At 54.2% G+C, this 26,127-nt stretch overlaps 1 protein-coding gene across 3 annotated transcripts; it reads left to right on the plus strand.

The window, feature by feature from the left end:
- The first annotated feature begins 21 nt into the window (after nt 1–21).
- CCDC25 (coiled-coil domain containing 25) lies at nt 22–14,047 on the plus strand. Of its 3 annotated transcripts, NM_001197175.1 has the most exon segments (9): nt 22–214; nt 1,752–1,799; nt 2,698–2,737; nt 4,747–4,798; nt 5,780–5,855; nt 7,328–7,431; nt 10,395–10,597; nt 13,199–13,244; nt 13,705–14,047. In NM_001197175.1, coding segments are annotated over 9 exon segments (624 nt in total). In that variant the 5' UTR covers nt 22–189; the 3' UTR covers nt 13,735–14,047.
- Nucleotides 14,048–26,127: the final 12,080 nt, after the last annotated feature.

Consider the following 26,127-nt stretch of genomic DNA (forward strand, 5'->3'; position numbering starts at 1 on the left):
TGACGTCATTGCGCGCGGCCTCTTCCGGGCCGGGCCTTCCCCGAGGAGGCGGCGGAGGCGCCCCGGGAAAAAAACGGGAAAAAAACCGGGAAAAATCCCTGGAAAAACGGGAAAAAAAACATTAAAAAGTGGGGAAAAATCCCGGAAAAATCGGGAAAAAAGCGGGAAAAGCGGAGCAGCGCGGCAGCCATGGTGTTCTACTTCACCTCCAACGGTGAGCGCGGCCCTGAGGGGATTCCCGCCGATTCCCGACGCTTTTCTCGCCAATTCCCGATGCTTTTCCCGCCAATTCCCGCCTTTTCCCCGCCGTTTCTCCCTCTCCCGCCCTTTGCCCGCCGGGATTTGGCTGCGAGATCCGGAATTGGCGCGGGAAAATTCCCGCGAAGAAATCCGGGAATGGCTCCGAAAAAAGCGAAAATTTCCCGGGATTTCCCTGCAATTTTCCTCGAAGTTTCCAGGATTTTTTTCCTGGAATTTTCCCCAAATTTTTTCCAAGATATTTCCTGAATTTTTCTTTTCATTTCCCTGGATTTTCCCCGGGTTTTCCCAAGACTTTTTCCAGATATTTTCTGGCTTTTCCCCAGAACTTTCCAGGAATTTTCTGGGATTTTTCCCAAGATAATTCCTGGATTTTCCCAGGATTTTTTCCAGATTTTCCCAGGAATTTTCTTGGGTTTTTCCAGGCTTTTCCCGGATTTTTGCCTGGATTTATCCCAGATTTTTCCATGGAATTATTCCACTTTTATTATCTTTTTTTTTTTTTTTTTTTTTTTGGTGGATTTTTCCTTGAAAATATTTCCAGTTTTCGTGCATTTATTCCCAGCTTTTTGTGTGGATTTATTCCCATTTTTTCATGGATTTTCCCAGATTTTCCCATGTATCTATTCCAAAGTTTCTGTGGAATTTTTGCGGATTTTTCCATAGAATTTTTCCCATTTTTCTGTTGACTTATTCACGGGATTTTTTTTTTCCTTGGATTTGTTCCCAATTTTCCATGGAATTTTCCCCCATTATCCCATGGATTTACCCCTGGATTTATTTTTGCTTTTCCCTGGATTTATTCCCATTTTTCTATGGATTTCTCCTGGGTTTTTTTCCAGATTTTTCAATTATTTATTCCCAGTTTTCCATTGAATTATTCCCAGGTTTTCCTGGAATTTTTGCATGGAATTTTTCCCGATTTTCCCTGGATGAATTCTGGGTTTTTCCTGGATATCTCCCGGGAATTTCCCAGATTTTTCCATGGATTTCTCCTGGCTTTTCCTAGGATTTATTCCCAATTTCCCATGGATTTTTCCGTGTTTATTCCCAGTTTTTCTCTGGATTTTTCCTGGGTTTTCTGTGGATTTTTTCCTGATTTTCCATTGATTTTTTCCGGGTTTTTGCTGGATTTTTCCATGGATTTTTTCCATTTTTCCCTAGATTTATTCCCGTTTTTCCCTGGATTCCCATTTTCCTATGGATTTTCCCAGATTTTTCCCTGGATTTATTCCAAACTTTCCATGGAATTTTCCCGGATTTTCCCATGGATTTTTCCCAATTTTCCCCGGATTTCCATGTATTTTTCCTGGATTTATCCTGGACTTTCTCGTGGATTTATTCTGAACTTTCAATGGATTTATTCCCAATTTTCCATGGATTTTTCCCTGGATTTGTTCCCCATTTCCCATGGAATTTTTCCGGATTTTTCAATGGAATTTTCCCCACTTTTCCCTGGATTTATTCCCGTTTTTCCCTGGATTTTCCCGCAGCGGCGGCGGCACCGTACACCATCTACATGGGCAAGGACAAGTACGAGAGTGAGTCCGGAATTCCCAACATTTGGGGGAATTTTGGGAAGTTTTGGGAAGTTTTGTGGGAATTTTGGGAAATTTTTGGGATTTTTTCAGAATTTTGGGGATTATTTTAGGGATTTTGGGAAGTTTTTTCGTAATTTTGGGAAATTTTTGGGAATTTGGGGAATTATTTTCAGAGTTTCGGGGATTTTTTGGGAGTTCTGGGGAATTTCAGGGGAATTATTTTGGGGATTTGGGGCTGGATTTTGGGTAGAATTTTGAGGAGGAATTCTGGGATTTTGGGTGGAATTCCCTGGATTTTGGGGTGGGAATTCTGGGATTTTTGGCCGGAATTCCAGGATTTTGGTTGGGAATAATGGGATTTTGACCAGAATTCCAGGAATTTCAGCTGGGAATTTCAGGATTTTGGCTGAAATTCTGGGATTTGGGGTGGGAATTCCAGGATTTTGGGTGGCAATCCCTGGATTTTGGCCAGAATTCTGGGATTTTGGGGTGGGAAATTTTGGGATTTTTGGGCCAGAATTCCAGGATTTTGACTGGAATCTGGGATTTTGGGGTGGGGTTCTGGGTGGCAATCCTGGGATTTTGGTTGGGCATTTGGTGATTTTGGTGTGGGAATTCCGGGATTTTGGCCAGAATTCCAGGATTTTGGTGGGGAAATTTCAGGATTTTGGCCAGAATTCCCGGATTTATGGGTGGGGTTTTGGTTGGGAATTCCAGGAATTTGGGGTGGGAATTTCGTGCTTTTGGGTGGGAATCCCGTGATTTTGGCTGGAATCTGGGAATTTGGGGCGGGAATTCCGGGATTCTGGCCAGAATTCTGGGATTTTGGGGTGGGATCGCGGTTGGGAATTTTGGGAATTTGCCCGGAATCCCGGGATTCTGTCCTGCCCTCCCGCAGACGAGGACCTGATCAAGCACGGCTGGCCCGAGGACGTCTGGTGAGCGCCGCAATTCCCCAATTCCCCAATTCCCAAAAATCGGGAATGTGGGACCGGGGGAGACCCTGGGGCTGCTCCCCTGGGATCCCGAATCCCGGATTTCCCCGGATCCCACTGCCTTCCCAACCTTTTTTCCCATTTTTCCCGCTTTTTTTCCCATTTTCCCACCTTTATTCCCATTTTTCTCTCTTTTCCAGCTTTTCCAGTTTCCTATTTTTCCCATTTTCCAATTTTCCCTTTGTTCCCCTTTTCCCATTTTCCCACTTTCCCTATCTTTGCTCCCCATTTTCCCCTCTTTTCCAGCTTTTCCCATTTTTCCCATTTTTTCCCACTTTTCCCCACCCTTCCCACTTTTCCCTTTTTCCCCCACTTTTCTAAATTTTCCATTTTTCCCATTTTTCCCAAATTTTTCCCATTTTTCCTCTTTTCCCATTTTCCCATTTTCCTTCTTTACCATTTTCCCACTTTTCCCATTTTCCCCATTTTTTCCCACTTCCCCCATTTTTTCCCATTTCCCCATTTCCCCCACTTTTCTCATTTTTCCCATTTTCCACACTTTTCCTCATTTTTTTCCACTTTTCCCAATTTTCCCCATCCTTCCAACTTTTCCCTTTTCTCCCACTTTTCTAAATTTTCCATTTTTCCCAGATTTTCCCCATTTTTCCTCTTTTCTAAATTTTCCATTTTCCTCCTTTCCCATTTTCCCACTTCTCCCATTTTCCCCATTTTTCCCATTTTTCTCATTTTTTTCCCATTTTTCCCCTTTTCCCATTTCCCCCATTTTCTCATTTTCCCATTTTTTCTCATTTTTCCCTTTTTCTCACTTTTCCCTTTTTCCCCACTTTCCTAAAATTTCCCTCTTTTCCACTTTTTCCCTTTTTCTCCACTTATCCCATTTTTTCTCATCTTTTACTTTTTCCCATTTTTCCATATCTCACTTTTCCCACTTTTCCCCCTTTTTTCCCACTTTTTCCCACTTGCCCCCCTTTTTTCCCACTTTCCCCATTTTTTCTCCTTTTCCCACTTTTCCCATTTTTCCCAGTTTTCCCCATCCTTCCCACTTTTCCCTTTTACCCCACTTTTCTAAATTTTCCATTTTTCCCTTTTCCCCTTTTTCACAGATTTTTTCCATTTTCCCACTTCCACAATTTTTCCCATTTTTCCCACTTTTCCCTTCGTTCCCATTTTTCCTCTTTTCCTCACTTTTCCCATTTTTTCCCCACCTTTGTCCCCCTTTTTCCCCTTTTCCCATTTTTCCCAATTTTTTCCCACTTTCCCCCTTTTTCTCCCCATTTTTCCCTCTCCCTCCCCTCCCCTCAGGATTCCCGGGAATTCTCCCCTTCGGGAGGGGTCGGGAATTTTGGGAATGATCCCGGATTTTCATGGGATGGGGGCTGGGAATTCCCAGGAAAAGCTCGGGACTGATCCCAGAATTCCCACAGATCGGGCTTGGGAATTCCTGGGAATCCCCTGGGAAAAGTTTGGGATTGATCCCAGGAATTCCCACGGATTTGGGGTTGGGAATTCCTGGGATTGACCCCAGATTCCCATAAATTGGAGGTTGGGAATTCCCAGGAAATTCCTGGGATTGATCCTAGTAATTCCCACAGATTTGGGGTTGGGAATTCCCAGAAAATTCTCAGGATTGATCCAAGGATTTCCCCTGGATTCAGGATTGGGAATTCCCAAGAAAAGCTGGGGGTTGATCCCAGAATTCCATGGATTGGAGGTTGGGAATTCCCAGAAAATTCTTGGGATCGATCCCAGGAATTCCCTTGAATTGGGGTTGGGAATTCCCGGGAATTTCTCTGGGTTGGGATTTGGGAATTCCCAGGAAATTCCAGGAAATCCTTGGGATCGATCCCAGGAATTCCCAGGAATTTGGGGTTGGGAATTCCCGGGATTTGGGGGGGGTGGCTCCGGGCTGGGAATTGGGGGAATTTGGGGAATTTGGGGATTTTAGGAATTTGGGAATTTTGGGAATTCCGGAATTTCGGGAATTTGTGCAGGTTCCACGTGGACAAGCTCTCCTCCGCTCACGTCTACCTGCGGCTGCAGCCAGTGAGCGCCGCCGGAAAACCGGGAAAAACGGGAAAATCCTGGGGAAAAACGGGAAAAATGGGAAAATCCTGGGGGAAAATGGGAAAAAATGGGGGAAACTAGGAAAATCCTGGGGAAAACTGGGAGCAAATGGGAAAACAGGAAAAAATGGGGTGAAAATGGGAAAATCCTGGGAAAAAATGGGGAAAACTGGGAAAAAATGGGAAAATCCTGGGAAGAAGTTGGGGGAAATGGAAAAAATAGAAAAAACGGGGGAAAATGGGGGAAAATCCTGGGGAAAGTGGGAAAAAATGGGGAAAAACGGGAAAAAGTGATAGGGAAATGGAAAAAAATGGGGAAAACTGGAAAAAATCTGGGGGAAAATGGGAAAAAGGGGAAAAAATGGGGGAAAACGGGGAAAAATGGGAAAAAAATTGGGAAAGCTAAAAAAATGGGGGGAAAATGGGAAAATCCTGGGGAAAACTGGGGAAAAATGGAAAAATATGGGAAAACAGGAAAAAATGCGGGAAAATCCTGGGAAAAAATGGGAAAAATTGGGGGGGGGAATGGGAAAAAAATGGGAAAAACTGGGAAAATCCTAGGATAAAACATGGGAAAATATGGGGAAAACATGAGGAAAAAAGGTGGGAATTGCTCCGGGAATTGTTGGGAATTGCTGGAAAAGGCGGGAATTGCTCTGGGAAAAGGTGGGAATTGCTCTGGGAATTGGCGGGAATTGCTTTGGGAATTGTCGGGAATTGCTCCGGGAATTTTTGGGAATTGCTGTTAAGAGGCGGGAATTGCTCTGGGAATTGTCGGGAATTACTCTGGGAAAAGGCGGGAATTGCTCTGGGAATTGGCGGGAATTGCTGTTAAAAGGCGGGAATTGCTCCGGGAATTTTTGGGAATTACTGTTAAAAGGCGGGAATTGCTCCGGGAATTTTCGGGAATGGCCGGGGGCGATCCCGAGGATCCCAAATCCCGGAATTTTGGGCTCGGCAGGGCCAGGGCATGGACGACATCCCCAAGGAGGTGCTGAGCGACTGCGCCCACCTGGTGAAGGCCAACAGCATCCAGGGTAGGCGGGAAAGTGGGAAAGCGGGGAAAAATGGGAAAAAACAGGATAAAACGGGATAAAATCAGGGAAAATGGGAAAAATCACGGGAAAAAAACGGGGGAAATGGGAAAAAGCTGGGGAAAAATGGGATAAGATCCATGAAAAATGCAAGAAACCAGGGGAAAATGGAAAAAAAAAACCTGTGGGAAAAAAACAGGAAAATGGGATAAAATCCAGGGAAAAAATAGGAAAAACCAAAGGGAAATTGGATAAACCAGGGGAAAATGGGAAAACACAGGGGAAATGGGGAAAATCAGAAAAAACGTGAAAAAGAAGGGATAAAATCAGGGGAAAATGGGAAAAATCCTGGGAAAACACGGAAAAAATGGGGGAAATCTGGGAAATAATGGGAAAATGGGAAAAAATTGGGGAAAAAAAGGGATAAAAAACCTGGGAAAAACCATGGGGAAAATGAGGAAAAACGCAGAAAAAAATCAGAAAAACCTGGGTAAAAATAGGAAAAACCAAGGGAAAAGGGGAAAAGTGGGGAAAAAAATGTGGAAAATGGGAAAAAAACTGGGGAAAAAATGGGAAAAAATCAGAAAAACTTGAGAAAAATGAGAAAAACCGGGGGAAATGGGAAAAATCCCGGGGAAAAAAACAGGGGAAATGGGAAAATCCGGGAAAAATAGGAAAGACCCAGGAAAAAAACCTGGGAACAATGGGAAAATCCTGGGAAAAAGTCAGGAAAAATACCAGGAAAAACACAGGAATAATGGGAATGGGAAGAAAAATGGGAAAAACCTGGGGAAAATGGGGGAAAATATGGGAAAAACCCAGGGAAAATGGGAAAAAAACCTGGAAGAGAATGGGAAAAAAGGAAAAATGGGGGAAAACCCAGGGAAAATGGGAAAAACCTGGGGAAAAGCTGGGAAAAATAGGATAAAATCTGGGAAAAGTGGGGAAAAACACAGGAAAAACCCAGGAAAAATGGGAGAAACCCGGGAAAAAAACCAGGAAAACAACCTGTGAAAAATGGGATAAAATCCGGGAAAAAAACCTGGAAAAAATGGGGAAATGGGAAAAAAAGGGGAAAATTCCGGATAGAATCTGGGAAAAATGGGAAAAAAGCTGGGAAAAATGGGGGAAAAGAGAGAAAAACTGGGAAAATGGGGGGATTTATCCCATTTTTCCCCTTTTTCTGGGATTTTTCCCATTTTTAGGCTGCAAGCTGAGCTTGGTGACCGTGGTTTATCCCGGTTTTCTGGGATTTATCCCGTTTTTCCCTGTTTTTATCCCATTTTTAGGATGCAAGCTGAATTCCGTGACCGTGGTTTATCCTGGTTTTCTGGGATTTATCCCGTTTTTCCCGTTTTTCCCTGTTTTTATCCCGTTTTCAGGCTGCAAGCTGAATTCTGTGACTGTGGTTTATCCCGGTTTTCTGGGGTTTATCCCGTTTTTCCCGTTTTTCCCTGTTTTTATCCCATTTTCAGGCTGCAAGCTGAATTCCGTGACCGTGGTTTACACCCCCTGGACCAACCTGCGCAAATCCCCCGACATGGACGTGGGGGAGGTCGGCTTCCACCGCAGCAAGGAGGTGAGGAAAATCCGGGAATATACCCGGGAAGTTGGGAATAAACCCGGGAATAAATCTGGGAATAAGTCCCAAGATTTGGAAATTGATCCAAGAATAAAGCGGGGAATGGCAATGGGAATAAATGTGGGAATGGGATCAATGGGAACAGATCGGCTGCCGCCGCAGCAAGGAGGTGAGCCAGGGAAAAAATCCGGGAATAAACCCAGGAATAAACATGGGAATCTGGGAATTAATATGGGAATAAACCCGGGCATGGCAGTGGGAATAAACATGGGCATCTGGGAATAAATATGGGAATGGGAATGGGAATAAATGTGGGAATCTGGGAATAAATCTGGGAATGGGATCAATGGGAGCAGATCGGCTTCCACTGCAGTGAGGAGGGGAAAGAGAGAATAAATCCGGGAACAGACCCGGGAATTGGGGAATAAACCTGGGAATAAACCTGAGAATAAATGTGGGAATTTGGGAATAAATCCGGGAATAAACCTAGCAATTAATCTGGGAATAAACCCAGGAATAAACGTGGGAATCTGGGAATTAATCCAGGAATAAATCTGGGAATAAATCTTGGAATGGGAATGGGAGCAACGGGAACAGATCGGCTTCCACCGCAGCAAGGAGGTGAGGGAGGAAAATCTGGGAATAAATCTGGGAATTATTCCAGGAATTTGGGAGTTAATCCAGGAATAAACCCGGGAATGGCAATGGGAGTAAATGTGGGAAATTGGGAATAAATCTGGGAATAAATGTGGGAACAGGAATGGGAACAACAGGAGGAGATCGGCTGCCACCGCAGTGAGGAGGGGAGGGAGACACGGGAATAAACTCGGGAATGAACCCGGGAATAAACCTGGGAATAAACCTAGGAATAAACCTGGGAATTTGGGAATTAATCTGGGGATAAACCTGGGAATTAATCCAGGAATGAATCTGGGAATGGGAACAGGAATGGGAATTTGGGAATGGGAACAGATCGGCTGCCGCCGCAGCGAGGAGGGGAGAGAGGGAATAAACACGGGAATAAACACGGGAATAAACCCAGGAATTTGGGAATAAATCTGGGAATTAATCTGGAAATAAACCTGGGAATGGGAACGGGAATGGGAATCTGGGAGTGGGATCAATGGGAACAGATTGGCTGCTGCTGCAGCGAGGAGGTGAGGCAGGGAATAAACACGGGAATAAATCTGGGAATTTGGGAATAAACCTGGGAATGAACCCGGGAATAAACCTGGGAATTTGGGAATTAATCTGGGAATAAATCCAGGAATTAATCTGGGAATAAACCTGGGAATGGGAACGGGAATGGGAATGGGAACAGATCGGCTGCCACCGCAGCGAGGAGGGGAGAGAGGGAATAAACCTGGTTATAAATCTGGGAATTTGGGAATAAACCTGGGATAAACCTGGGAATAAATCTGGGAACAAACACAAGAATTTGGGAATAAACCGAGGAATTTTGGAATAAAACTGGGAATGGGAATGGGAGCAATGGGAGCAGATCGACTTCCGCTGGAACAAGAACGTGAGGGACACTTGGGAATAAATCCGGGAATTTGGGAATGGGAATGTGGGACTGGGAATAAATCTGGGAATCTGGGAATAAATCTGGGAATAAATCTGGAATTTTGGGGATGGGAATGGGAGAATTGGGAACAGGAATGGGAACAGCAGGAATTGGGAATGGGAACCCTGGGAATGTGGGAATGGGAAAAATGGTAATGGGAACCTCGGAAATTCAGGAATGGAGAACGGGAATTTGGGAATGGGGATTGGGAATTTGTGAATGGGGAATGGGAATTTGGGAATGGGGATCGGGAATTTGGGAATGAGGAATGGGGATTTGGGAATGGGGAACAGGAATTTGGGAATGGGGAATGGGAATTTGGGAATGGGGATCGGGAATTTGGGAATGAGGAATGGGGATTTGGGAATGGGGAACAGGAATTTGGGAATGGGGAATGGGAATTTGGGAATGGGGAACGGGAATTTGGGAATGGGGAACGGGAATTTGGGAATGGGGATTGGGAATATGGGAACAACCATTGGGAATTTGGGAATGGGGAATGGGGATTTGGGAATTGGGAACGGGAATTTGGGAATGGGGAATGGGAATTTGGGAAAAACAGGAATGGGAATTTGGGAATGGGGATCGGGAATTTGGGAATGAGGAATGGGGATTTGGGAATGGGGAACAGGAATTTGGGAACGGGGATTGGGGATTTGGGAATGGGGAATGGAAATCTGGGAATGGGGATTTGGGAATTCCCATTTTTCCCAGTTTCATTTGTGGTTTAATTCCCATTTTTCCTGGTTTTGTTCCCGGCGTAATTCCCATTTTTCCTGGTTTAATTCCTGGTGTAATTAGGACTTTTTCCAGTTTAATTCCCCTTGTTCCCGGCTTAATTCCCAGTTTAATTCCCATTTTTCCCAGTTCAATTCCCGGTTCAATTCCCAGTTTAATTCCCATTTTCTCCTGGTTTAATTTCCATTATTCCTGGTGTCATTCCCGGTTTAATTCTCATTGTTCCGGGTTTAATTCCCGGTTTAATTCCCATTTTTTCCAGTTTAATTCTCATTATTCCGGGTTTAATTCCCGGTTTAATTCCCATTTTTCCATGTTTTTCCCTGTTTTTCCCCGGAATCCAGGTGTGCTTGGTGCCGGTGGAGCGGCATGGCCCATTTTTCCGCTGTAATTCCCATTTTTCCGCCGTAATTCCCATTTTTCCACCATAATTCCCATTTTTCCGCCATAATTCCCATTTTTCCGCTGTAATTCCCATTTTTCCACCATAATTCCCATTTTTCCACAGTGTTTCCCATTTTTCTGCCATAATTCCTGTTTTTCCATGTTTTTCCTTGGAATTCCATGTTTCCCAGGTGCTCTCAGTGCCGGTGGAGCGGCACAGCCTCAGGCTGGGTTTAATCCCTGTTTTTCTGTGTTTTCCCTGGAATCCCAGGTGCGCTCGGTGCGGGTGGAGCGACGGGCCCCGGAGCAGCTGCGCCGGCTGGAGCGGACGCGCGTCGAGCGCTTCCCCGACCTGGCGGCCGAGCGGCTGAGCCGGGACCGGCGGGAACGCGGCCGGCAGCGCCAGGAGCTGCGGGAGCAGCGCCGGGAACAGCGCCTGGAGACACAGCGCAAACGGGAGATGGAGGAGCTCCGGTGCGTGGGAATGACGGGAATGCCGGGAATTCGGGGCATGTTTGGGAATTCTGGGAATGCTGGGAGTGTCAGGAACATTGGGAGAGTCAGGAATGTTTGGGAATGTCGAGGATGTTGGGCAGCAGCAGCACCAGGAGCAGTGCCTGGAGACGCGGCGGGAACGGGAGATGGAGGAGCTCCGGTGGGTGGAAATTCCGGGAATGTTTGGGAATTCTGGGAGTGCTGGGAGTGTTTGGGAATGTTGGGAGTGCTGGGAATGTTGGTAGCGTTGGGTGGGAATGTTGGGTGGTGCGAGCAGCGCCTGGAAACGCAGCGGGAACGGGAGATGGAAGAGCTCCGGTGGGAATTCCAGGAATGTTTGGGAATTCTGGGAATGCTGGGAGTGTCGGGAACGTTGGGAGAGTCAGGAATGTTTGGGAATGTCGGGGATGTTGGGGATGTTGGGCAGCTGCAGCACCAGGAGCAGCACCTGGAGACGCGTCGGGAACGGTAGATGGAGGAGCTCCGGTGGGAATTCCGGGAATTCCGGGAATGTTTGGAAATTCAGGGAATGCTGGGAGTGTCGGGAATGTTGGGAATGTTGGGTGGCGGCAGCGCCGGGAGCTGCGCGAGCAGCACCTGGAAATGCAGCGGAAACGGGAGATGGAGGCGCTCCGGGGGGAATTCCGGGAGTGTCGGGAGTGCTGGGAATGTTTGGGAATGTTGGGAATGTTGGGAATGTTGGCAGCGTTTGGTGGGAACGTTGGGTGGTGCAAGCAGCGCCTGGAAACGCAGCGGAAAAAGGAGCTGGAGGAGTTCCAGTGGGAATTCCAGGAGTGTTTGCGAATTCCGGGAATGTTTGGGAATTCTGAGAGTGTTGGGAATGTTGGGGACCAGCAGCATGGAGAGCAGCGCCTGGAAACGCAGCGGAGACGGGAGATGGAGGAGCTCCGGTGGGAATTCCGGGAATGTTTGGGAATTCTGAGAGCATTCAGAATTCCAGGAATGTTGGAAGGGCCTGGAATGTCAGGGATGTCGGGAATGTTGGAAATGCCGGGAATGTCGGGGTGTCGTGAATCTTGGGTGCACCACGAGCAGCGCCAGAAACGGGAGATGGAGGAGCTCCGTTGGGAATTCCAGGAATGTTGGGTGGCAGCAGCGCCTGGAAATGCGCCGGGAATGGGAACTGGAGGAGCTCCGGTGGGAATTCCAGGAATTCTGGGAATTGCGGGAATGTTGGGTGGTGGCAACAGCGCAGGCAGGAGCTGGAGGAGCTCAGGTGGGAGAGCCGGGAATGCCGGGAATTCCAGGAATGTCGGGAATTTTGGGTGTCAGGAGCTGCAGCAGAAACAGGAGCTGGAGGAGGAGCTTGGGGGTTTGGGAATGCCGGGAATGTTGGCAACATTGGGAATGTTGGGAACGTTTGGTGGGAATGTTGGGTTGGAATTCCAAGAAGGTTTGCTGGGAATGTTGGGTGGGAATTCCGGGAATCTTTGGGAATGATTGATAGGAATGGTGGGAATGTTTAGTGGGAATGTTTGCTGGGAATTCCGAGAACGTCTGGTGGGAATTCCAGGAAAGTTTGCTGGGAATTCTGGGAATGTTGGTTGGGAATTCCGGGGTCGGAGCTCCTGGGGGGTTTTCCGGCAGAATCCCGGCTCCAGTCAGGGAGTGGGACTGGGAATGGTGGAATTGCCCCGGGAATTCCCTCTGGAATTTCCCCTGGAATTGTCCTGAAATTCCCTCTGGAATTCCCTCTGGAATTCCCTCTGGAATTTCCCCTGGAATTGTTCTGGAATTCCCTCAGGAATTCCCTCTGGAATTTCCCCTGGAATTACCTCAGGAATTCCCTTTGGAATTCCTCTTGGAATTCCCTCTGGAATTGCCTTTGGAATTCCCCCTGGAATTCTCCCTGGAATTTCCCCTGGAATTGTCCTGAAATCCCCTCTGGAATTCCCTTTGGAATTCCTCTTGGAGTTGGGTCTGGTCTGGAATCAACCCTGGCTGCCCCTGGAATTCTCTCTGGAATTACTCAATGGAATTCCGTTGGAATTACTCAATGGAATTCCGTTGGAATTCCTCAATTCCCCCCTGGAATTTTCTCAGGAATTCCCGTTGGAATTGCCCCAATTCCCTTTGGAATTCCCCCTGGAATTCTCCCTGGAATTGCCTTTGGAATTACCCCTGGAATTCTCCTTGGAATTCTCTCTGGGATTCCCTTTGGACTTGCCCTGGAATTATCCTGGAATTCCCTTTGGAATTGCTCTGGAATTCCCTCTGGAATTTCCCCCGGAATTTCCCCCTGGCAATTCCGGAGCTTTTCCAGGTTTTCTGCTGCTCCCCCCGGAATTCCAGGAACGTGAGGCCGGGATGTGCCGGGAATTCACCCCGGGGGATTCAGGAATTTTGGGAATTTGGGATTCCTGGGATTCCCAGCTGAGCTTCCCTGACCTCCATAAAAAACGTGATTGAAGGAATTCCGGGGGGTTTCCTGGGATTTAAGGAATTCTGGGATTTTTCCCGGGATCCGGGTTGGGAAATCCGGGCTGGGGATCCCAAATCCGGGATTTCCAGAGGGGGAATCCCTGGGAATTCCGGGACCATCGGGAATTCTCCCCGCAGGAGCTACTCCTCGCTGATGAAGGCCGAGAACATGTCCTCCAACCAGGTGGGGCCGGAATTCCGGGAATTCCCTGGGAAAGGGTGGGAAAAGTTCGGGAATTCCCTGGGAAAGGGGCGGGATAACTCCGGGAATTCCTTGGGAAATTGGCGGGAAAACTCCAGGAATTCCCTGGGATAACTCCAGGAATTCCCTGAGATAACACTGGGATTCCCTGGGATGACTCTGGGAATTCCCTGGGAAAGAAACAGGATAACTCTGGGAATTTTTTGAGATAACTCCGGGAATTATATTCCGGCATTCCCAGCCCCATTCCCAAATTCCCAAGTTCCCAATTTCTATTCCCACATTCCCATTCCCAATACCCAAATCCCCCATTCCCAAATTCCCAATTTCTATTCCCACATTCCCAGCCCCATTCCCACATTCCCAAATTCCCAATTCCCAGATTCCCAGATTCCCAATTTCTACTCCCGCATTCCCAGCCCCATTCCTGCTTTTCCGGCAGGACGGGAACGACTCCGACGATTTCATGTGAGGCTCCCGGCCGGAATTCCCGGGAAAAGGAACTCGGGGCCGGCCCTGCTCCTGGGGAGCCACGGGAATTCCGGAATTCCCGAAATTCCCGGGAAGGCCGGAGCCAACAAAGCCTGGGAGCAGCAGCCGGAGCCGCCTCTGGAATTCTTCCCCTGGGAACGGGGGAGGGGATCGGGAATTCCGGGAATTCTGCTGCCGGAGCGCGCGGAATTCCAGCTGGGAATGTGGGGGTGGGAGCGGGGAGGGGTTTGGAGGGAAAAAATGGGGAAAGAATTGGGGAAAATGGGAAAAAAATTAAAAAACTGGGAAAAGAATGGGAAAATATGGGAAAAATTGGGAAAAGAATGGGGGAATTTGGGAAAAGAATGGGGGAAATGGGAAAACTGGAAAAAGAATGGGGAAAATGGGAAAAAATAGGAAAATAATGGGGGAAAATGGGAAAACCTGGGAAAAGAATGGGAAAATATGGGAAAACAGGGAAAAATGGGGGAAAACTGGGAAAAGAATGGGGGAAATGGGGAAAACCAGGGAATAACCAGGGGAAAATGGGGAAAAAGAGGGAAAATGGGGAAAATATTGGGGAAAATGGGGAAAACCAGGGAAAATCAGGGAAAAACTGGGAAAAGCAGGAAAAACTGGGGTAACTGGGGGAAACCGGGGGGAAACTGGGGAAAACCAGGGGAAAATGGGAAAACTGGGAAAAAACAGGAAAAACTGGAAAAGATGGGGGGAAAACCAGGGAAAAGTGAGAAAAAAGGGGGGGGGAAATGGGAAAAACTGGGGAAAAATGTGGAAAAAATGGGAAAACCCAGGAAAACTGGGAAGAAGTGGGGAAAAAACCTGGGAAAACCCAGGAAAATTGGGGAAAAATGGGAAACCCGGGAAAACTGGGAAAAGCAGGGGGGAAAACTGGGCAAAATGGGAGAAAACAGGGAAACCAGGAAATCTGGGAAAAATGGGGGAAAACCTGGGAAAACCAGAAGAAACTGGGAAAAAATGGGAGGAATACTGGGAAAAAATGGAAAAATGGGAGAAAATCTGGGAGAAACCAGGAAAAACTGGGAAAAAATGGGAGAAATGTGGAAAAAAAGGGAAAACTGGGTGGGGGGGAATGGGAGGAATACTGGGAAAAACTAAAAATTGGAGAAAAATCTGGGAGAAACCGGGGAAAACTGGGAAAAAAAAGGGGGAATAACCAGGAAAAAGCAGGAAAAATGGGAGGCAATCGGGAAAAACTTGGAAAACACAGGAAAAACTGGGGATAAACTGGGGAAAAAGGAAAAACCTGGGGAAAACGGGGAAAAATGGGAAAAAAAACACCCAGGGGAAAACAGAGGAAAACCAGGAAAAAGTGGGAAAATGGGGGAAAACAGAAAAATAACAGGAAAAATGGGAGGAAAACTGGGAGAAACCAGGAAAACCTGGGAAAAATGGGGGAAAAAATGGGGCAAAACCAGGAAAAACTGGGAAAATGGAAGAACAGTGGGATAAATTGGGAGACATAAATGGGAAAATGCAGGAGAAATGGGAAAAAGCAGGAAAAGGGAAGAGCTTTCTCCAGGATCAGGATCCTGCCGGGCTCAAAGGAAATCTGGGAATATTCCCGGGAAAAGGGGATTCCCGGAAAAGGGGATTCCTGGGAAAAGGGGATTCCCAGGAAAAGGGAATTCCTGGGAAAGGGGATTCCGGGAAAAGGGGATTCCTGGGAAAGGGAATTCCGGGAAAAGGGGATTCCCAGTGATCCCAGTCCAGATTCCCGCTGTTCCCAAATCCCGGAGATCGGGAATGGGATCAGGATTGGGATCGAGGATGGGATCAGGATTGGGATGGGGGATTGGGATCAGGATTGGGATCGAGGATGGGATCAGGAATGGGATCAGGGATTGGGATCAGGATTGGGGTCAGGAATGGGATCGGGGATGGTATCAGGATTGGGATCAGGGATTGGGATCAGGATTGGGGTCAGGAATGGGATCGGGGATTGGGATCGGGGATGGGATCAGGATTGGGATCCAGGAGCGCTCTCAGATCCATGGGAATCCTGGAATTCCCACTGCTCTGACATCCCAGGGATCGGGAATGGGGCCGGGATTAGGGTCCAGGATTGGGATTGGGATCGGGAATGGGGTCAGGAATGGGATCAGGAACAGGATCAGGAATCAGGTCAGGCTTAGGATCAGGAATGGGATCAGGAACGGGATCAGGAATTGGGTCAGGATCGGGAATGGGATCAGGGTCAGGAATTGGGTCAGGATTGGGATCAGGATCAGGGATCAGGATTAGGATCAGGAATGGGATCAGGAATCGGATCAGGATGGGGATTGGGATCAGGGATTGGAATCAGGAATGAGATTGGGAACGGGGTCAGGAATGGGATCAGGAACAGGATCAGGAATCAGGAATGGGATCAGGGATTGGGATTGGGATCAGAAATGGGATCAGGGATCAGGAATTGGATCAGGAATTGGGATTAGCATCGGGAATGGGGTCAGGAACGGGATCAGGAATCGGGTCAGGATTGGGATCGGGAATGGGGTCAGGAATGGGATCAGGGATTGGGATTGGGATCAGGATCGGGATCAGGAACAGGATCAGGAATCAGGATCAGGAACGGGATTGGGAATCGGGATCAGGAATCGGGATCAGGAATGGGATCGGGATTTGGGCCAGGATCAGGATCCAGGAGCTCTCCCGGATCCGAGGGAATCCCGGTCAGGAGGCGCCGGGAACCTGAACTGAGCCGGGACAGCGCCGGGACACCGCGGGGACACTCTGGGGACACTTTGGGGACGTCCTGGGGACACCTTGGGGACACCTCAGGGACACCCAAGGGACACTCTGGGGACACCACGGGACAGCGGGGCTGAACTGGGACTGGGGGTGGCCCTGGGGGTTCCTGTCCCCGTCCCCCTATCCTTGTCCCCGTCCCGGGGCTGGCGCTGCTGTCCCCCTATCACTGTGCTGTGTCCCCCTGTCAGTGTCCCTGTCTCGGTGTTGCTGTCCCCATCCCGAGGCTGGCACTGCTGTGTCCCCCTGTCCCTGTCCTTGTCCCCTGTCCCGGTGTCGCTGTCCCTGTCCCGGGGGTGGCACTGCTGTCCCCGCTGTCCCCTGTCCCTGTCCCTGCTGTCCCTGTCCCCGCTGTCCCTGTCCCCGCTGTCCCTGTCCCCGCTGTCCCTGTCCCCTGTCCCGTCCCCTGTCCCTGACCCTGTCCCTGTCCCCGTCCCTTGTCCCCTTGTCCCCATCCCAGGGGTGGCGCTGCTGTCCCTCTGTCCCTGTCCTTGTCCCTTGTCCTGGTGTCGCTGTCCCCGTCCCGGGGGTGGCACTGCTGTCCCCGCTGTCCCCTGTCCCTGTCCCTGCTGTCCCTGTCCCCGCTGTCCCTGTCCCCGCTGTCCCTGTCCCCTGTCCCGTCCCCTGTCCCTGTCCCCTTTCCCCTGTCCCTGTCCCCTTTCCCCTGTCCCTGTCCCCTTTCCCCTGTCCCTGTCCCCGCTGTCCCTGTCCCTGTCGCTGTCCCCTGTCGCTGTCCCCATCCCAGGGTTGGCACTGCTGTCCCCGCCGTCCCCTGTCGCTGTCCCTGTCCTTTTCCCCTGTCCCTGTACCCCCTGTCGCTGTCGCTGTCCCGGCGCTCCCGCTCCCCCCGCGGCCCCGGAACGCCAGAGGGGATCCTTGGAACGGGAACGCTCCGGTACCGGAAAACCGGTAATTCTATCCAGGGAATGCTCCGGTCCCGGGAAACTGGGAATTTCATCCAGGGAATGCTCCGGTCCCGGGAAAACCGGGAATTCTGGCCGGGGAATGCTCCGGTCCCGGGAAATTCGGGATGGGCGGGAATTCCACCCAGCAGGAAAACCGGGAATTCCCGAAATTCCAGCCACGGCAGGGTCACCTCCCTGCTGTCCCAAACCTCAGAGCGGGAATTTGGGATCAGAATTCCCGATAATTTGGGATCAGATTCCCGAATCTCGTTGCGGAGCATCCCCAGGGACCCCTGAACATCCCCCGGGACCCTCGAGCGCTCCCTCGGGAATTCCGCCGCTGTCCCGGGAATTCCGCTGTTCCCCGGGAATTCCGCCGCTGTTGTGGGACCCGGAGCCGCTTTCCCAGCCCCGCCGGGCTCCATTCGCTCCGGGAGTGTTTCCTGCCCCGGCAGCGTCTCCCGGAGCCGCTCCCGGTGTCCGGCGCCATTCCCGGAGCTGCTCCCGCCAGAGCCGGGGAGAGGCTGCGGCCGTTATTCCCGGTACCCCGTTATCCCGGTGCCCCGTTATCCCAGTACCCCGTTATCCCAGTACCCCATTATCCTGGTACCCCGTTATTCCGGTGCCCTGGTACCCCATTATCCTGGTACCCAGTTATCCTGGTGCCCCGTTATCTTGTTATCCCCGTACCCCATTATCCTGTGTTCCTCGCTATCCCGGTACCCCGTTGTTATCCCGTTGTTATCCCGCTGTTTTCCCACTGTTATCCCATTGTTATCCCACTGTTATCCCATTGTTATCTCGCTGTTATCCCGCTGTTATCCCGTTATTATCCCGCTGTTACCCCGTTATTATCCCGCTGTTACCCCGTTATTATCCCGTTGTTATCCCATTGTTATCCCGCTGTTATCCCGCTGTTACCCCGTTATTATCCCGCTGTTATCCCGCTGTTACCCCGTTATTATCCCGCTGTTATCCCGTTATTATCCCGTTGTTATCCTGCTCTTATCCCGTTCTTTCCCCATTGTTATCCCATCATCCCCATCCCGGAGAATTCCCAGCTGCCATAGCTGATCCCAAATCCCCACCCCACTCTGGGATTTTCCGGCTGGCGGATCCCAGTTTGAGATTCCTGGGATTTCCATCCCTCAGGGCTCTTTTTCCCGGAATTCCGGGGATTTTGGGGCTCAGGGAGCCTGAAGCGGGGGAAAATCGGGAAAGGAGGATCCAGAACCTTTGGAAGGAGCCTCGGAAAAAGCCCCTGGAAAAATTCTAATTGGGATCCAGCCCCCAAAATTCCCTGGATCTGGGGACGAATTCCCTAAAAACTCCCCCTGGAATGTGAGGAGGAGGAAGGACCTCGGGGCTGTGAGGGTATCCCAAAGAATTCCCAAAGAATTCCCGATGATCTCCAAGGATTTAACCCCATCCCGCCCGGAGCCGGTGGGATCGGGATGGGAAAAGGAGGAAAAGTCAAGGGTGGAGTTTTAAACTCGGTTTTAATGAAGGCAACGAGAGGTGGAAACAGAGGGAAAACATTCCAGGGAAAACATTCCATGAAAAACATTCCGGGGAAAACATTTCAGGGAAAACATTCCAGGAAAAACATCACAGGAAAAACATTCCTGGGAAACATTCCAGGGAAAACATCCCAGGGAAAACATTCTGGGGAAAACATTCCAGTTCCACTCAAATCTCTCCCAGTCAGGTCCCTGCTGGGACCCAGCAACATCCCAATCCTAGATCCCAATCCCAGATCCCAAAATCCCAGTCCTGGATCCTGACCCCAGATCCCAATCCCAGTTCCCAGATCTCAATCCTGGATCCCAATCCCAGATCCCGAATTCCAATCCTGGATCCTGATCCCAGATCCCAATCCTGCCTCCTGGATTGCGATCCCGGATCCCAGATCCCAATCCCAGTTCCTAAATCTCAATCCTGGATCCCGATCCTGGATCTCGATCCCAGCTCCCAAATCCTGATCCCAATCCTGGCTCTCAGATCCAGATCCCAAATCCCAATCCCAGCTCTCAGATCCTGATCCCAGATCCCGATCCTGGATCCTGATCCCAGATCTCAATCCCGGCTCTCAGATTCTGATCCTGATCCCAGATCCCAGATCCTCATCCCAACTCCTGGCTCCCAACTCTCGGATCCTGATCCCAGCTCCTGATCCCGATCCCGGCTCCCAATCCTGATTCCGGATCCATATTCCAGCTCCTGAACCCGATCCCAGCTCCCGATCCCAATGCCAGCTCCTGATCCCGATCCAAGCTCCCGATCCCAATCCTGGCTCCCAATCCTGGCTCCTGATCCCGATCCCAGCTCCCGATCCTGGCTCCCAATCCCAGATCCTGATCCCAGCTCCTGATCCCGATCCCGGCTCCCGATCCCAGCTCCCGATCCCGGCTCCTAGCCGAGCACGTTCACCAGGCGCTGCCGGTATCCTGGCAGAGGCTGCATCCCGTGCAGCCGTGCCAGCTCGTTCTCGCTCCCGTTATCCCCGTTATCCCCATTATCCTGGTTATCCCAGTTATCCCAGTTATCTGCGCTCCCACCGCACTCCCAGCGCGCTTCCAGCGGCAGCGTGGGCACGCAGAGCAGCGGGCCCAGCTCCTCCTCCTGGAGCCACTGTGCCGCCGTTCCCAGCCGGATCAGTGGGACCAGCTCGTCCCAGCTGGCGCCCAGTGCCCGCCAAGGCCCCGGCAGGCTCGGCACGGCGCAGGCGGCCCCCAGCGCTGCCGCAGCGGCAGCTGCTGGAGGCAATCCCAGAGCCAGGCGGGCTCGGGCTCCAGCAGCACCGCGCCCACACTGCCCAGCCAGCCCAACAGCCGCCGCAGCGCCGCCGCCACCTCGGCCGGGCTGCGCCGCTGCAGTGCGAAGGCATCTGCCCAGCCCGACAGCTCGTCCCACACCAGCAGCAGCGCCCGGAATCCCTGCGGCGTCGCCGGCAGCTCCGGGGACACGGCGAGCCGCAGGCTGAGCTAGAGCCCACGCTGCCGCTGCGGCACCGCGTCGGGCTCGACGCTGCCGCCGTGGCACTCGGGGCAGCCGCTCACCCAGCGGATCACGTCCTGCCAGGCGTCCTCCCACTCCTCCATGTCCCGCATGAGGCACTGCGTGACAGTGTAGCCGCTGTGCCGGCCCCGGTGGCACTGCGCCATGATCTCCTGCCGCTCCCACTCAGACAGCTCCCAGCTCTTCCAGATGGCGCAGAGTTTCTCGGCCGTGGCGTCGGTGCGGGTGGCGGCTCTGCGGATCCATCGAGTCTTCTCCGACGCCGCCTCGCCGAGCGTTCCCACCTCGCGGAAGCGCAGCATCCCCGGGAAGGCGTGAAGCCAATGCAGCACCGCGTCCTGCGCCGCGCCGCCAGCCCGGGGATGCCAGTGTAGAGGAACAGCGGGGAACGGCCGCGGTGCTGCTCCCGCAGCACCCGCAGTGCCTCCAGCGCTGCCGCTCCCTCGGCGCCCCACGCCGCGCCCAGCAGCCAGCACTCCTCCAGGCTGCCGGCGGCGAAGCCCGCGGTCGTGCACCACCACATTCCCTTCCCCATGGCCAGGAACCAGACGTTGGCTCTGGGAACGCCGGCGGGCAGCTGGCACAGCTCCGGCGCCGCCGGGATCGTCACCGTGGGGCACTCCCGCGGCTCCGGGCCCACGGTGGCCACCAGCAGCACCCAGCGCTCCGGGAGCCGGGAGCCGCTGTCCAGCGGATCCAGGCCCCGCACCAGGAACCGCCCGGTGGGGCCACAGATGATGACGGGAGCTGGCCCCATCAGCTTCTGGAAATCCTGGATGGTGCGGGCGGCCGCCAGGCAGGCGGCGTCCGGCAGGCCCCAGCAATGGCCGCTGAGCCGGTGGGAGCTGGGCCGCACTGGCAGCAGCGTGCCGGCTCTCTCCTGTAGCAGCACGGCTCCCGCCGTCTGCGCGTGCACCGACAGCCGGATGACGAAGGGCCGGGATTTATCCAGGAACAGCAGCGCGGGCGCAGCCTCCAGGGCCTCCCGCAGCTGCTGCAGCCGCTCCGGGACCCGCTCCCGTTCCCGGTCCCGTTCCCGTTTCCGCGGCGCCGCCAGCTGCTGCAGCGGCAGCGCCAGCTCCCAGTAGTCGGGGATGAATTCCTGCAGGTCGCTGAACTTGCCGAGGACTGAGCACAGCCGGGCGGGGTCCCAGGGCCCCGCGGCCTCGCAGGCGCGGCAGATCCGCCGCAGCGTCTCGGCGGACGGGCGGCGCCCCTCGGCCCCGAGGCTGCGGCCCAGGAAATCCACCCGGCACTGCACCAGCTGCGCCTTGGCGCGGTTGACTTTGAAGCCGGTGCTCTGGATCAGCTCCAGGATGCGGCGGGTGCGGTGCTCGGCCTGCCAGCGCTGTTTGCCGGCGATCAGGATGTCGTCGGAGTAGTAGAAGATGCCGCGGCCGCGCCGGGCTCCAGGCGGCGCAGCATGGCGGCCACGCGGCGCTGCAGGATGGAGGGCGCGTCGCGGAAGGTCGGCAGCAGCCGCGCGAACTGGAACTGCCGGCCCCGGAAGGTGAAGGCGAAGCGGCCGCGGCACTCGGGGGCCAGCGGGACGGCGAGGCAGGCGCTGCACAGATCCAGGACCGAGAAGAAGCGGCTGCGGGGGTTGACAGAGGTCAGGATGCCGTCGTGGTTCAGGCGCTCCCGCAGCGCAGCTGGCGTGGCGGCGGCAAGGGCGGCACAGTCCAGGCTGAGGCAGCTGCTGCAGCCGCGGCATTTGTGGAGGATCAGGGGGTTGTTGGAGCTGGAGGCGCCCTCCACGATGATCCCCCGGCGCAGGTACTTGGGCAGCAGCTTCGCCACGCGCCGCTCTGTGCGTGGGGACAGCGGGCGCGGTGGCTGGAAGGGCACCAGGGCCCCGCTCAGCTGCTCCTCCTGCACCAGCTGGCCGCAGTCCAGCCGGGAGTGTGCCCACGCCGCCGGGAACAGCCACTCCAGGCGCCTGGCCACGCGCAGCCGGCAGACGTGCACCGCCGGCGGCTTCTGCTCCGGGGCTGAGCCCCAGCCCGAGCCCAAATCTGAGTCTGAGTCCAAATCTGAGGCCAAATCTGAGTCCAAATCTGAATCTAAATCTGAGTCTGAGCCCAAATCTGAGCTCAAATCTGAGCCCGAGCCCAAATCGTCCTCCACACTCCGGGTACTCCCGCTGTCCCTCAGCAGTCCCAGGTGGCTCCTGTTAATCCCGCCGGGAATTTGGCACTCTGGGCTGGCTCCAGGGCCCTGCTCCCAGTCCTCCTCCACATTCTCAGCATTCCCGCTGACCCTCAGCAGTCCCAGGTGGCTCCTGTTAATCCCACCGGGAACGTCGCTGTCCGAGTCCTCCTCTGCATTCTCAGTGTTCCCACTGTCCCTCAGCATTCCCAGGAGACTCCCATAAATCCCACCGGGAATTTGGCGCTCTGGGCTGGCTCCGGGGCCCTGCTCTGAGTCCTCCTCCGTGCTCTCGGCGTTCCCGCTGACCCTCAGCAGTCCCAGGTGGCTCCCGTTAATCCCACTGGGAATGTGGCGCTCTGGGCTGGCTCCGGGGCCCTGCTCCCAGTCCTCCACATTCTCAGCGTTCCCGCTGTCCCTCAGCATTCCCAGGAGACTCCCATAAATCCCGCTGGGAACGCCACTCTCGGGGCCGGCTCCATGGCCGCCAGCGCCCATCCCGGCAGCTCCCCACCGGGGCTGCGGGCAGGCCCCAGCACCTCCGCTGGCGGTGTCGTGTCCTGGGAATTCCCGCTGGGCTCTCCCTCCTCATCCTCACCTCTCCGGGGTGGGACCAGGGGCCGGGGTCGATCCATCCTCGGCATGTTCCCGTTCCCGGTGTCCATATCTGTGTCCCGGTTCTGGGAATTCCTGCTGGGTTCTCCCTCCTCATCCTCACCTCTCCAGGGTGGGACCGGGAGCTGGGGCCAATCCATCCTCGGCACGTTCCTGTTCTGGGTGTCCGTGTCCCGGGAATTCCCGCTGGGCTCTCCATCCTCATCCTCACCTCGCCGGAGTGGGACCAGGGGCCAGGGTCAATTCATTCTCGGCATGTTCCCGTTCCCGGTGTCCGTGTCCGGGGAATTCCTGCTGGGCTCTCCATCCTCACCTCTCCAGGGCGGGAGCGGGGCCCGGCGCTGAGCCATCGGCACGTTCCCATTGCCAGTGTCCATATCCGTGTCCCGGTTCCGGGAATTCCTGCTGGGCTCTCCCTCCTCATCCTCAGATCTCCGGGGTGGGAGCGGGGCCTGGTGCCGAGCCCTCGGCACATTCCCGTTCCCGGTGTCCGTGTCCCGGGAATTCCCGCCGGGCTCTCCCTCCTCATCCTCACCTCTCCCAATCTGGGGCGGCAGCGGGGCCTGGGGCCAGGCCCTCGCCACGTTCCCGTTCCGGGCTTGTCCTGCCTCACCCCCAGAGTCCTTCCTGAGGCCTCAGATTCCGCCGGGCCCGTTCCCCGGTTCCGGCTGCTCCTGCCGGGCTATGCCGTCCCGGCGCTTCCCCGGCTCCTTCCCGGCCTCTCCCGGTGTCCCAGGCTCCGTCCCGGCCGGCTCCCGGTGAATCCCCCGGGAAAGCTCCGCGGCCCCCGGGGCCGGGGGAAACCACCGGGCGCCTCCTCCTCCTCAGGAACGGGAAGCAGGACATGGCCCCGGGCTGGCCGCACCGGGAACGGGGCCGCACCAGGAACGGGGCCACACCGGGAACGGGTGGCCCGGGAGCTCCGGCAGTCCCAAAAGTGTCCCAGGAATTCCGGCAGTCCCAAGAGGTCCCCGGGATGTCCCTGGCGTGTCCTGGGTGTGTCCCGGGAATTTTCTCAGTCCCAAGAGGTCCCTGGGAGTTCCAGCAGTCCCAGGATGTCCCTGGCGTGTCCCCGGTGTGTCCCGGGAGCTCCGGCAGTCCCGGGAGTGTCCCACGGGTGTCCCAGGAGTGTCCCGGGAATTCCGGCAGTCCCAAAAGTGTCCCGGGAGTTTTCTCAGTCCCAAAACTGTCCCGGGAATTCCGGCAGTCCCGGAGGTGTGGAGCTCCGGCAGTCCCGGGATGTCCCCGCGGTGTCCCGGGAATTTTCTCAGTCCCAAAAGTGTCCCAAAATTGTCCCGGGAATTCCGGCAGTCCCAGGGCTGTCCCGGGAGTTTTCTCAGTCCCAAAAGTGTCCCGGGAATTCCAGCAGTCCCGGGGCTGTTCCGGGAGTTTTCTCAGTCCCAAAAGTGTCCCGGGAGCTCCGGCAGTCCCGGGACGTCCCCACGGTGTCCCGGGAGCGGCGGCGGCCCCACGGTTCCGTGCCCGGGGGAGGAAGTGGAAGTTGGGGCCGAGGAGGAGGAAGGTTCGGGCTCTTTCTGGGGGCACCGAGGTCACGGCCCGGTCCCGGCCCCGCTCCGGTGATTCCCGGTCCCAGGGGATGTCCTGGTGATTCCCGGTCACTGTCCCGGTCCCAGGGGATGTCCTGGTGATTCCCACTCTCCTGGTCTCAGGGGATGTCCCGGTGATTCCCCGTCACTGTCCCGGTCCCAGGGAACGTCCCCGGTGCCGCCGGAGCTGCGGGAGCAGAGCCAGGAAAACCCGGCCGGACGTGTCCCGACATGTCGCGACATGTGCCCGCGTGGCCCGGGACGTGTTGCGACAAACCCCCCCGCGGAGCGCGACCCGGCGGCAACCGGCCCGGTCCCGGGGTCCCCCCCGCATTCCCGGGGTCCCGCAGCCCCCCGAGTGTCCCGTACCCGTTCCGGGGTCCCGTTCCCTTTCCCGATCCCGTTCCTGGTTCCGTTCCCGATCCCGTTCCCGGTCCTGTTCCCGTTACCGGTCCCGGTCCCGTCCCCGGTCCCTCTCCCGGTGCCGTTCCCGGTCCATATCCCCGCGCTGCGGGGGCGGTCCCGGTGCCCATCCCGTTCCCGGACCCGTTCCTGGTGCTGATCCCGTTCCTGTCCTGTTCCCTTTCCCGTTCCCGGTCCCGGTGCTGTTCCCGGTCCGTGTCCCCGCGCGGCGGGGACGGTCCCGATCCCGTGCCCGTTCCCGGTCCTGGTCCCGTTCCCGGTCCTGGTCCCTTTCCCGATCCCGTTCCGTGTCCTGGTCCCGTTCCCATTCCCCGCGTGGCGGGGGTTGTCCCGGTGCCGCCCCGCCCCCCGCGCGCTGTCCCGGTTCCCGCCATTGTTCTCCGGGAGTGACGGACGGGGGCCGTGCCTCAGTTTCCCCCGGGAATTTGGGGTTCCGGGCCTGTGCCTCAGTTTTCATCCGGGAATTTGGGGTTCCCGGGAGGGATCCGGGACTGTGCCTCAGTTTCCCTCCGGGAATTTGGGGTTCCCGGGCTGTGCCTCAGTTTCCCCAAGGAATTTGGGGTTCCCGGGCTGTTCCTCAGTTTCCCTCTGGGAATTTGGGGTTCCGGGGCCGTGCCTCAGTTTCCCCAAGGAATTTGGAGTTCTCGGGCTGTGCCTCAGTTTCCCTCCGGGAATTTGGAGTTCCCGGGCTGTGCCTCAGTTTCCCTCCGGGAATTTGGGGTTCCGACGCCGTGCCTCAGTTTCCATCCGGGAATTTGGGGTTCCCGGGCTGTGCCTCAGTTTCCCTCTGGGAATTTGGAGTTCCCGGGCTGTGCCTCAGTTTCCCTCTGGGAATTTGGGGTTCCGGGGCCGTGCCTCAGTTTCCCTCTGGGAATTTGGAGTTCCCAGGCCGTGCCTCAGTTTCCCTCCGGGAATTTGGGGTTCCTGGGTTGTTCCTCAGTTTCCCTCCGG

The sequence above is a fragment of the Taeniopygia guttata genome, chromosome 12 (assembly GCF_048771995.1).
Source record: "Taeniopygia guttata chromosome 12, bTaeGut7.mat, whole genome shotgun sequence".
Classification (NCBI taxonomy): domain Eukaryota; kingdom Metazoa; phylum Chordata; class Aves; order Passeriformes; family Estrildidae; genus Taeniopygia; species Taeniopygia guttata.